Here is a 13592-nt window from a genome sequence, read left to right on the forward strand (position 1 = left end):
CCTCACGGCCGTGATGCTACCAAGAGCAGTGTTTCCTTTGTCCTTCATCTTGTTCAACTGTTGCCATGCACCTGCAAAGAGAGATTGCTCAGATGTGCGAGTGCCTTTTGAATTGTGTCCCACTATGATGTTGAATTATGTCTGTTTTGCCCGGACTACGATGTTGAATTATGTCCTACTTTGTAACGTCAACATATTTGAATTGTTAGATTGTAATGGGAAACAGTTTTTCAGTACTTCATGAATTAATTAGTTTTGTTGTCTCTACTTCAATGTACAGTACAGTATTTGGGTCTTTTGAGTTCAGCGTCCTTAGAGCTATGTTTAGGCCCACCCACTGTTCCATATCTGCGTATGTAGATCCATTTCCCCTGTGTTTATCCAAAGCAAACTCCATAAAGGCATATATGAATATTTTAGCTGCTCTTCTGCTCATGGCGAAAGGTTATTATGGCCCATGCAGGTAAAGTGTTCTGTTGTTGTTAGCAGCTACAGAGCAAATGGCTTATTCAACATAGTTAATTATTCCATGCAAAACGCTTTCATGAGTCATTCATAGCATTCATTGGTTTCAGCTAGCCAGAAGTCATGCCGTGTACTGCTACCAGTAGATGTTTACCTCCCAACTCTAAACAGATAGGAACTGCTACCACATCATGTTTCCCTCCCAACTCTAAACAGATGGGTACTGCTACCAGTACATGTTTCCCTCCCAACTCTAAACAGATAGGAACTGCTACCAGTACATGTTTCCCTCCCAACGCTAAACAGATAGGAACTGCTACCAGTAGATGTTTCCCTCCCAACTCTAAACAGATAGGTACTGCTACCACATCATGTTTCCCTCCCAACTCTAAACAGATAGGAACTGTTACCACATCATGTTTCCCTCCCAACTGAAACAGATAGGAACTGCTACCACATTATGTTTCCCTCCCAACTCTAAACAGATAGGTACTGCTACCACATCATGTTTCCCTCCCAACTCTAAACAGATAGGAACTGCTACCACATCATGTTTCCCTCCCAACTGAAACAGATAGGAACTGCTACCACATCATGTTTCCCTCCCAACTCTAAACAGATAGGAACTGCTACCACATCATGTTTCCCTCCCAACTCTAAACAGATAGGAACTGCTACCACATCATGTTTCCCTCCCAACTCTAAACAGATAGATACAGCTACCACATCATGTTTCCCTCCCAACTCTAAACAGATAGGAACTGCTACCACATCATGTTTCCCTCCCAACTCTAAACAGATAGGAACTGCTACCACATTATGTTTCCCTCCCAACTCTAAACAGATAGGAACTGCTACCACATCATGTTTCCCTCCCAACTCTAAACAGATAGGAACTGCTACCACATCATGTTTCCCTCCCAACTCTAAACAGATAGGAACTGCTACCACATCATGTTTCCCTCCCAACTGAAACAGATAGATACTGCAATACGTCTGTTTTCGTTTCAGGTGACTGACAACGAATTTCCCTAACAGGGCGTGTCTCTCTCCCGCCGGTGTGCCCCGGACATTATTAAGATGGACGACGCTGTCACGGGGAGGACGGTGTTGTCGCCATATGAGTGTTTTTGCTCTACTCTGTTAACGTTATCGTGGCTGATGGTGTTGTTATTCTTTTCTCAGAGCACGAATACAGATGTGCTGATCACTGTGAAAAATAACGCTTAGCATAGAAAATGTTGCCATTGAAATACATTGACGGGAATGTGGTGCATCTTATCTACAGGTAACTGCTAAAATAAAGGAAACACTTGAGTAAAAGAGGGATACAAAGTATATTGAAAGCAGGTGCTTCCACACAGGTGTGGTTCCTGAGTATATTAAGCAATTAACATCCCATCATGCTTAGGGTCATGTATGGAAATAACCAGTTGCCCATTATTTTGGCTACCATGGCTAGAAGAATAGATCTCAGTGACTTTGAAAGAGTCCTCCTCAAAGGAACATGAGGAGTTTAAAGGGTGTGTGTGTGTGTCTCAGTCATCAGATCTCAACCCAATTGAACACTTATGGGAGACCCTGGAGCGGCGCCTTGAGACAACGTTTTCCACCACGTTCAAAAAAACACAAAATTACGGAACTTATTGTGGAAGAATTGGTGTCACATCCCTCCAATAGAGTTCCAGATACGTGTGGAATCTATGCCAAGGCGCATTGAAGCTGCTCTGGTAGCTCGTGGTGTTTCCTTTACTTTGGGAGTTACCTGTATATTTGCAGACAACGTGGAGCATTTATCTGCCTGGGTTATACATTATGGCAATACGGGGTGGCTATACTGTATGAACGAGCCACAGCCAAAGAAAAGCAAACCTCAAACTAAATAGATTGTTACTGAGAGCTATTTATGCAGCTAGTGGTTTAAACAATACTGTACATTCAACTAGCATAAGGCAAGGCTAGCGAACACAGGCATCTTTAGGAACACCTTCCTAATACTGAGTTGCCCTCAGAACAACCTCAATTGGTCGGGGCATGGACTCAACAAGGTGTTAAAGGAGTTCCACAGGGATGCTGGCCCATGTTGACTCCAGGCTGGCTGGATGTCCTCTGGGTGGGTGGACCGTTCTTGATACACACGGGAAACTGTTGAGCGTAGAAAAACCCAGCAGCGTTGCGATTCTTGACACTCAAACCGGTGCACCTGGCACCTATTACCACACCCCATTCAAAGGCACATAAATCTTCTGTCTTCACCCTGGCACAAATACACAATCCATGTTTCAATTATCTCAAGGCTTAAACATCCTTCTTTAAACCCGTCTCCTCCCCTTCATCGACACTGATTGAAATGGATTTAACAAGTGACGTCAATAAGGGATTATATCTTTCACCTGGATTCACCTGGTCAGTCTATGTCATGGAAAGAGCAGGTGTTCTTAATGTGTTGTACACTCAGTACAAATGAGCCCCTTGAGTGGTAAAGGAAATTGTATGCATTAAGGCTACACAGTAATCACAGTAGAGATACTAGCGCTGCCATTGAAAGCCTTTCAGCATTCCTACGCTCACTATTCCATCTAGTACAGCTACTGTTAGTCATGGAGGTGGTGCTGTGGCTGCAATGGAAACAACATTATTTGTGTCGTAGTTGGACTAGTAGTACAACTTCACACCTTCCCATGACAAGTCGTGCATGTTAATGTCCTCTCTACCTCTCTCTGTCTCTCTCTCTCTCTCTCCCTCTCTCTCTCTCTCCCTCTCTCTCTCTCTCCCCCTCCATCGCTCTCTCCCCCTCCCTCTCTCTCCCTCTCTCTCTCTCCCCCTCCATCGCTCTCTCCCCCTCCCTCTCTCTCCCCCACTCTCTCTCTCTCTCCCTCCCTCCCTCCCTCCCTCCCTCTGTCTCTCTCTACCTCTCTCTCGCTCTCCCCTCTCTCTCTCTGTCTCTCTTGCTATCTCTCTCTCCGTCTCTCTCTGTCCTTTAGGATGCTGAAGCAGGTGTGATAAATGCTGCCGTTTAAATCAAAGCCCTCCTCCTCTCCCCCTACCTGACTCTGGGGAGAGGAGGATGTCTCCATGCAGATTGATATCAGGGGGCCCGGCCATATCCTGCAAGGGCTGAGTGATGGTCTGTCTGGATAAAAAATGAACTTCATTCCCAGCACGCCGGCTATGATTCATGTTTCCCCTCCAATTCCCCCCCCCCCCCCCCCCCCCCCCAGTACCACAGTACACTGCTCTCTCCCTGGAAACATGTGGGCTACATGTTCCAGTGTAGCACCACCTGCCCACCCCAGCAAATCCCATTACCGTGTGGGTCTGTGTGTGTGTGTCTTATACTCTGCTGCATCCAAAGTGACCATTTAGTTTCCTCTTAGCTGGGTCGGCTTTTTTTTTTTAACATTGGTGATTTTTCGTTAGATGCCATTTTCGTTTTTGTTTTTTTTTCAAAGCGGGTGGCACACGAGCAACCCCTTTTCCGTCGTCAAGGTGATCAGTGAGAGGAGACCGTTGTACCGGAATGGCTTGAACCAGAGGCGTATGTATCCTGCTATCTCCACTTGGTGTCTGTGTGTGAAGGGTGCTCATTGTGGCTGTGAGCTGAGTATCATCCTGGCAGCCATCTTGTGTGAGACAGACTGGCACAGTATGCCCAGAAGGAGTCTGCAGTCGGAGGACACTGTGACCTCACCTTGAGTCACATGTTATAGGAGACAGCTGCAGACAGCTCCGTTCTGCCCTGATACTGTTTGACAGTCAAACGTAGACTCTGGGTGGAATTAGTCAGAGCTTGCATGCTGTCCCCTTTCCCTCAACGAGGACACAGTAAAACACGTGAGTGGGTAGTGAGGAAGAGGAGGAAAGGAGAACATGTGAGTGGGTAGTGAGGAAGAGGAGGAAAGGAGAACATGAAGTCATTCTTCAGATTCCAATGATTTTACTTCAGAAGGAGATTTGGACTGTGTCGAGGTGACTAGTACGGGCCTCCTCCCAGACCGACGTACTAGGTTCACTAACGCGCAGGTAGTCTTTGCCTGTGGATCTTCTCTTGGCCACACAGGTTGGGTCAAGTCCCACCACGAGCCGTAGCTCTGGATTATCCCACGGTATGAGCTTCTATCCCGGGTGAGGGGACCTCCCTGTCTTCCTACCCGAGGCTGAGTTAGCAGTGAACCTCTGGTCTCCACTTTATCAACCAGACCACCCCTCCTGGTCTATCTCTGCTTGCCACAGAGGTTAGCTCCCTCCAGGTCTATCTATGCTTGCCACAGAGGTTAGCTCCCTCATGGTCTATCTCTGCTTGCCACAGAGGTTAGCTCCCTCCAGGTCTATCTATGCTTGCCACAGAGGTTAGCTCCCTCATGGTCTATCTCTGCTAGCCACAGAGGTTAGCTCCCCCCTGCTCCATCTCTGCTTGCCACAGAGGTTAGCTCCTTCCTGGTCTATCTCTGCTAGCCACAGAGGTTAGCTCCCTCCTGGTCTATCCCTGCTAGCCACAGAGGTTAGCTCCCTCCTGATCCATCTCTGCTAGCCACAGAGGTTAGCTCCTTCCTGGTCTATCTCTGCTAGCCACAGAGGTTAGCTCCCTCCTGGTCTATCTTTGCTAGCCACAGAGGTTAGCTCCTTCCTGGTCTATCTCTGCTAGCCACAGAGGTTAGCTCCCTCCTTCCTACTGTTAACACTTGACAGGTAGTTTGTGACAAGGTAAACTATGTGTTAGCGGGGGCTATTTTTGTGTACAACACCAACGAGCAATCCAATATGTATTTATAGACCGCTCTGCGCTATTTTACACAGGATACGGTCAACCCCTGGGTTATAATACTTGTATAAGTGTGTCATAGTCAGACAATCCTGCTAGCGGCTGGTCCTCCCTTTCTAGTTGACCGGACAACACCCTCACGGGTGAGTCACACTCGCTAAGTCCCGGGTATAGGGTTTCAGCTAAGACTAATTACTTGAAATGAATTCTTAGCTGAAAGCAGGGATTCGACACTTCGTCAAAGACAAAGGGCAAACTACAGATACCCAGTGCTCCTTTTGTGTGTCTTTTACAAAGTTACCCTGGAGCTCCCCTATGGTTTCCTGCTGGAACCCACAATATGGTCTGGCTGCAGGACACCTAAGGTGAAGCCCCTGAGTCAGTAGCTGTTATAATGCTACTCTTCTTCTTCAGCACTTTATTCAACAAGTCATTTAACTAGTTAGTTAAAACCAGTAACACTTCTCTTTTGGTTCCACTAGTTAGTTAGAACCAGTAACACTTCTCTTTTGGTTCCACTAGTTAGTTAATAAAACCAGTAACACTTCTCTTTTGGTTCCACTAGTTAGTTAAAACCAGTAACACTTCTCTTTTGGATCCACTAGTTAGTTAAAACCAGTAACACTTCTCTTTCGGTTCCACTAGTTAGTTAAAACCAGTAACACTTCTCTTTCCATTCCACTAGTTAGTTAGAACCAGTAACACTTCTCTTTCGGTTCCACTAGTTAGTTAAAACCAGTAACACTTCTCTTTCGGTTCCACTAGTTAGTTAGAACCAGTAACACTTCTCTTTTGGTTCCACTAGTTAGTTAAAACCAGTAACACTTCTCTTTCGGTTCCACTAGTTAGTTAAAACCAGTAACACTTCTCTTTCCATTCCACTAGTTAGTTAGCCACAGAGGTTAGCTCCCTCCTGGTCTATCTCTGCTAGCCACAGAGGTTAGCTCCCTCCTGGTCTATCTCTGCTAGCCACAGAGGTTAGCTCCCTCTGGTCTATCTCTGCTTGCTCCTTTACACACAGTCAGTTAACATGTCTCCTTTACACGTGATGTCTACACACAGTCAGTTAACATGTCTCCTTTACACACAGTCAGTTAACATGTCTCCTTTACACGTGATGTCTACACAGAGTCAGGTTGGTTCTTTTGTAGGTCGCAACCACATCATGTTTCCCTCCCAACTGAAACAGATAGGAACTGCTACCACATCATGTTTCCCTCCCAACTCTAAACAGATAGGTACAGCTACCACATCATGTTTCCCTCCCAACTCTAAACAGATAGGTACAGCTACCACATCATGTTTCCCTCCCAACTCTAAACAGATAGGAACAGCTGCCACATCATGTTTCCCTCCCAACTGAAACGGATAGGAACTGCTACCACATCCAGTTTCCCTCCCAACTGAAACAGATAGGAACTGCTGCCACATCATGTTTCCCTCCCAACTCTAAACAGATAGGAACCGCTACCACATCATGTTTCCCTCCCAACTGAAACGGATAGGAACCGCTGCCACATCATGTTTCCCTCCCAACTGAAACGGATAGGAACTGCTACCACCGGTATCTAATAACATAATTTTATTGAAACGGAAAATGTTTTGACACTTAATTCAAAAATAAAATAAAAAACATCTGGTAATTGAAGCCCTGTTCCTTGTCAATGCTCCAAAACAAGTATTTAACCCTTGTGGCCCAAATGGCGTCAAAATCGAGGCTCAGGAGGAGTCTAAGTCAATCATAAAAGCACATTAAAAGTTTTTAAAGAGAAGTGTAACGTCAATAGAATAGCATTTCAATAATTGTACCCTGTAAAGAGTCTGATGGCTGACGGTTAAGGATAATGAGAGAGGAGAGAGAGGACAGCGGAGCGACATCCCATAATCAACACCTCAAATCTCCTGACACCAGCAAAACGGTGATAAGGAGATAAATATAAGTTTGACAGTAACTGAGGCGACAAGACGGCAAGGGGAGGAGCATAATGTGATCACGCAGAGGAGGAAAATAGAATGGTGTAAAAGACCAACGTGATAGATAGATATCCCACGGGGCGGGTGGAAAGGACGTGAGTTAGAATGGATGGATCCGGTAATACACCTTTCTGCAGGTTCCCATGGCTTCACAGGTACATACGCAGCCTGCGCACCGACTCTCTGCACCGACATGCCAACGCTCCAAAAAATAAACAACACATTCTACAAAAAGAGATATTAAAGTTCTACACGTAGGGTTGAGTGTACCCCTTTCATACCGTAGCACCGAAACACCTTGATACAAGACCAATGTCCACCGGTGGACAGATCCAATCCCAGATCCCCTTACCATAGATCCAATCCCAGATCCCCTTACTATAGATCCAATCCCAGATCCCCTTACCATAGATCCAATCCCAGATCCCCTTATCATAGATCCAATCCCAGATCCCCTTACCATAGATCCAATCCCAGATCCCCTTACCATAGATCCAATCCCAGATTCCCATATCATAGATCCAATCCCAGATCCCCTTATCACAGATCCCCTTACCATAGATCCAATCCCAGATCCCCTTACCATAGATCCAATCCCAGATCCCCTTATCATAGATCCAATCCCAGATCCCCTTACCATAGATCCAATCCCAGATCCTCATATCATAGATTCAATCCCAGATCCCCATATCATAGATCCAATCCCAGATCCCCATATCATAGATCCAATCCCAGATCCCCTTACCATAGATCCAATCCCAGATCCCCTTATCCATAGATCCAATCCCAGATTCCCATATCATAGATCCAATCCCAGATCCCCTTATCACAGATCCCCTTACCATAGATCCAATCCCAGATCCCCTTACCATAGATCCAATCCCAGATCCCCTTATCATAGATCCAATCCCAGATCCCCTTACCATAGATCCAATCCCAGATCCTCATATCATAGATTCAATCCCAGATCCCCATATCATAGATCCAATCCCAGATCCCCATATCATAGATCCAATCCCAGATCCCCTTATCATAGATCCAATCCCAGATACCCTTATTTATTTATTTCACCTTTATTTAACCAGGTAGGCAAGTTGAGAACAAGTTCTCATTTACAATTGCGACCTGGCCAAGATAAAGCAAAGCAGTTCGACACATACAACAACACAGAGTTACACATGGAATAAACAAGCATACAGTCAATAATACAGTAGAAAAATAAGTCTATATACAATGTGAGCAAGTGAGGTGAGATAAGGGAGGTAAAGGCAAAAAAAAGGCCATGGTGGCGAAGTAAATACAATATAGCAAGTAAAACACTGGAATGGTAGATTTGCAGTGGAAGAATGTGCAAAGTAGAGATAGAAATAATGGGGTGCAAAGGAGCAAAATAAATAAAGTAGGGAAAGAGGTTGTTGTTTGGGCTAAATTATAGATGGGCTATGTACAGGGGCAGTAATCTGTGAGCTGCTCTGACAGCTGGTGCTTAAAGCTAGTGATGGAGATAAGCGTTTCCAGTTTCAGAGATGCTGAGATGCTGCTATGGTGACCAGCGAGCTGAGATAAGAGGGGACTTTACCTAGCAGGGTCTTGTAGATGACCTGGAGCCAGTGGGTTTGGCAACGGGTATGAAGTGAGGGCCAGCCAACGAGAGCGTACAGGTCGCAGTGGTGGGTAGTATCCAATCCCAGATCCCCTTGTCATAGATCCAATCCCAGATCCCCTTGTCATAGATCCAATCCCAGATCCCCTTATCATAGATCCAATCACAGATCCCCATATCACAGATCCCCTTACCACAGATCCCCATACCACAGATCCCCTTATCACAGATCCCCTTATCCCAGATCCCCTTATCCCAGATCCCCTTATCACAAATTCCTTACCACAGATCCCCATACCACAGATCCCCATACCACAGATCCCCTTATCCCTGATCCCCATACCACAGATCCCCTTATCCCTGATCCCCATACCACAGATCCCCATACCACAGATCCCCCTACCACAGATCCCCTTACCACAGATCCCCATACCACAGATCCCCATACCACAGATCCCCTTCTCACAGATCCCCTTCTCACAGATCCCCTTCTCACAGATCCCCTTCTCACAGATCCCCTTCCCACAGATCCCCTTACCACAGATCCCCCTACCACAGATCCCCTTACCACAGATCCCCTTACCACAGATCCAACCCCTTGGGAGAAACTAAAAGGCCTTTACTTTAACCCTTCAGATGAAATGGAAACCCTTCACAGAAATACAACCCAGTCCAGTATATGAAGTCCACCCCCCTTTTTGCAATTGATCAAAATGTATGATAACCGTAATAGAGATTTGTTAGCAATTGATTAAAGGTCACATGTAGCCTAACAGATGTTGAAGAACAATAAAAAGATCAATATCGGGCAGAAATATTGGTCTTAATCCACACGCAACATTATAACAATGATCAAGGAGTTTTTGGGACTGGCATGTGAGAACAACACATCCCAAATAAATATAGCAGGCACATTGTTGAACATATATTAATTCCTTTTTTTTCGAGAAGGTGAAAGAGATTGATTTAAACACGTATAGCCTTTTTAAAAAACAGGACTTAATTGCGGTTAGCCAGGGATGGCTTTTAAAGAGGATAGCTGAACATTCCAAGAGTCCTCCAAAAAGCCATGGCGTCACGAGGTGGAAACCGGCACAGGTTGAAACTGTGGTAACACCGGTGAACGTTAACGAGGTACTCACCCTAAGGACACCACTTCTCCTGAAGCACTCTTCTGCGTTACTTGACTGAAGGGACACAGCTCGTAAATATACCTTCAGAGAAGAATAGAACAAAAAAATATTTTTTTTTAGAAAATGAGTTACTTTCACCATGTCCTGTTGAACATAGAATAGTGTAATTTTCACTCTACATATCTGCACTAATCTCCATTGATGTGTACAGTTCTATGTTCAGTTAGAAAAATATATGGATGTGGAAGACACATTGGTACAGTTTCCCAGACACAGATTAAGCCTGGACTAAAATATAATTTTCAATGGATATCGAGATTGCTTTTTGATATCAGGACTAGGCTTAATCTGTACCAGTCACAGTACCAGTCACAGTCACAGTCACAGTACCAGTCACAGTACCAGTCACAGTCACAGTACCAGTCACAGTACCAGTACCAGTCACAGTACCAGTACCAGTCACAGTACCAGTCACAGTACCAGTCACAGTACCAGTCACAGTACCAGTACCAGTCACAGTACCAGTCACAGTATCAGTACCAGTCACAGTACCAGTCACAGTCACAGTACCAGTCACAGTACCAGTCACAGTCACAGTACCAGTCACAGTACCAGTACCAGTCACAGTACCAGTCACAGTATCAGTACCAGTCACAGTCACAGTACCAGTCACAGTACCAGTCACAGTACCAGTCACAGTACCAGTACCAGTCACAGTACCAGTCACAGTACCAGTCACAGTACCAGTACCAGTCACAGTACCAGTACCAGTCACAGTACCAGTCACAGTACCAGTACCAGTCACAGTACCAGTACCAGTCACAGTACCAGTCACAGTACCAGTACCAGTACCAGTCACAGTACCAGTACCAGTCACAGTACCAGTACCAGTACCAGTCACAGTACCAGTACCAGTCACAGTACCAGTCACAGTACCAGTCACAGTACCAGTCACAGTACCAGTACCAGTACCAGTACCAGTCACAGTACCAGTCACAGTACCAGTACCAGTCACAGTACCAGTCACAGTACCAGTACCAGTCACAGTACCAGTCACAGTACCAGTCACAGTACCAGTCAAAGGTTTGGACACAACCTACTCATTCAAGGGTTCATTATTATTTTACTTATTTTCAACATTGTAGAATAATAGACTTCAGAACTATGAAATACCATGTGAAATCACGTGGTAACCAAAAAAGTGTTAAGCAAATCAAAATATATGTTTTATTTATTTTAGATTCTTCAATTTTTTTTAAAGTAGCCACCCTTTGCCTTGAAGACAGCTTTGCACACTCTTGGCATTCTCTCAACCAGCTAAATGAGGTAGTCACCTGGAATGCATTTCAATTAACAGATGTGCCTTGTTAAAAGCTAATTTGTGGAATTTATTTCATTCTTAAGGTGTTTGAGCTAATAATTTGTGTTGTGACAAGGTAGGGGTGGTATACAGAAGATAGCCCTATTTGGTAAAAGACCAAGTCCATATTATGTCAAGAACAGCTCAAATAAGCAAAAATAAATGACAGTCCATCATTACTTTAAGACATGAAGGTCACTTTAACACAACATTTCAAGAACTTTGAAGGATTCTTCAAGTGCAGTCGTAAAAACCATCAAGTGCTGTGGTGAAACTGCCTCTCATGAGGACCGCCACAGGAAAGGAAGACCCAGAGTTACCTCTGCTGCAGAGGATAAGTTAATTAGAGTTACCTGGCTCTCATGAGGACCGCCACAGGAAAGGAAGACCCAGAGTTACCAATGGACATGGACATTAGACCGGTGGAAATCTGTCCTTTGGTCTGACTCCAAATTTGAGATTTGTGGTTCCAACCATCATGTCTTTGTGAGACGCAGAGTAGGTGAATGGATGATCTCTCCACATGCGGTTCCCACATGAAGCATGGAGGAGGTGGTATATTATGGTGCTGTGCTGGTGACACTGTCTGTGATTTATTTAGAATTTATCTAGCATTCTGCAGTAAAACACCATCCCATCTGGTTTGCGCTTAGTGGGATTATCATTTGTTTTTCAACAGGACAATGACCCCAAACACACCTTCAGGCTGTATAAGGGCTATTTCAAAAAGGAGGAGAGTGATGAAGTGCTGCATCAGATGACCTGGCCTCCCCAATCACCCGACCTCAACCCAAATGAGATGGTTTGGGATGAGTTGGACCGCAGATTGAAGGAAAAGCAGCCAACAAGTGCTCAGCATATGTGGGAACTCCTTCAAGACTGTTGGAAAAGCATTCCAGGTGAAGCTGGTTGAGAGAATGCCAAGAGTGTGCAAAACTGTCATCAAGGCAAAGGGTGGCTACTTTGAAAAATCTCAATTATAAAACATATTTAGATTTGTTTAACACTTTTTTGGTTACTACATGATTCCATATGTGTAATTTCATAGTGTTGATGTTTTCACTATTATTGTACAATGTAGAAAATAGTAAAAATAAAGAAAAACCCTTGAATGAGTAGGTGTGTCCAAACCTTTGACTGGTACTGTGTATCCCTTCTGTCACATAGCTATATGAGGAAGGTACGAAGACGAACGCACACAGGCCAGCATTATTGAACAAAGCCCTGTTGGCCACCATTTTGTCTCAACTCTCTGTCAAGGAGCCACTGGTGGCCACGCACAGCTTTTCTACCCAGACTCAGGAGACTGGAGAAGCTAGCAATTAGTGCAGGCCGTTGTTAACGTTGGCTAGTGAGCGCCAGAGAGTGGAAAAGACAGAGAAGAGCTCCAGTAAACTGATCAAAGAACTGGATGGAGAAAAGGACAGAGGTAAGCCAGCAGGGTTTGTTCTTGACATTTGAACCAATGCATTGACTAATACAAAAGGAAAGGAAGAGGCCAAGTCAACCAAAATGAAAGAGAGTGAGAGAGGGGAAGAGAAAGAGCAAGGGATGGGGTGGAAGAAAGGTTGAAGTGAAAGTGGATGTGGGTCGGGGAGGGGGAGGGGTCAAAAGCAGAGAGAGGAAAAAGAAAGATGAAAGAAAACGATGAATATCAGAGAAGAGAGGGAGAGGGGGGGATAGAGAGGGGGGGGGGGTAGAGAGGGGGGTTAGAGAGAGGGGGGGTAGAGAGAGAGGGGGGGGTAGAGAGAGAGGGGGTAGAGAGAAAGAGGGGGTAGAGAGAGAGGAGATAGAGGGGGTAGAGAGAGAGAGAGGGGGTAGAGAGAGGGGGGGGTAGAGAGAGAGGAGTAGAGAGAGAGGGGGATAGAGGGAGAGGGGGGTAGAGAGAGAGCGGGGTAGAGAGAGATGGGGGGTAGAGAGAGAGGAGTAGAGAGAGAGGGGGATAGAGGGAGAGGGGGGTAGAGAGAGAGCGGGGTAGAGAGAGATGGGGGGTAGAGAGAGAGGAGTAGAGAGAGAGGGGGATAGAGAGAGAGGGGGGTAGAGAGAGAGCGGGGAAGAGAGAAAGAGAGGGGGCTAGAGAGAGAGAGGGGAAGAGAGAGATGGTGGTAAGGGAAGAGAGAGAGAGAGACGGGGGTAGAGGGAGAGAGAGGGGGTGTAGAGGGAGAGAGGGGGGGTAGAGAGAGAGGAGTAGAGAGAGAGGGGGATAGAGAGAGGGGGGGGGTAGAGAGAGAGAGGGGGTAGAGAGAGAGGGGGGGGTATAGAGTGAGAGGGGATAGAGAGAGAGGGGGGTAGAGA

The 13592-nt window shown here is 45.6% G+C and overlaps 1 protein-coding gene across 2 annotated transcripts in view; it reads right to left on the reverse strand.

The window, feature by feature from the left end:
* The window catches only part of LOC139379111 (glucosidase 2 subunit beta-like), a 270891-nt gene that overhangs the window by 34027 nt on the left and 223272 nt on the right, over positions 1-13592 (reverse strand). For both annotated transcript variants that reach the window (XM_071121937.1, XM_071121936.1), the window contains exon 13: positions 9947-10018. In XM_071121937.1, the coding sequence (XP_070978038.1) occupies positions 9947-10018 (72 nt within the window). The remainder of the gene's footprint in view (positions 1-9946; positions 10019-13592) is intronic.

This window comes from Oncorhynchus clarkii, chromosome 21 (assembly GCF_045791955.1).
Source record: "Oncorhynchus clarkii lewisi isolate Uvic-CL-2024 chromosome 21, UVic_Ocla_1.0, whole genome shotgun sequence".
NCBI classification, from domain to species: Eukaryota; Metazoa; Chordata; class Actinopteri; order Salmoniformes; family Salmonidae; genus Oncorhynchus; species Oncorhynchus clarkii.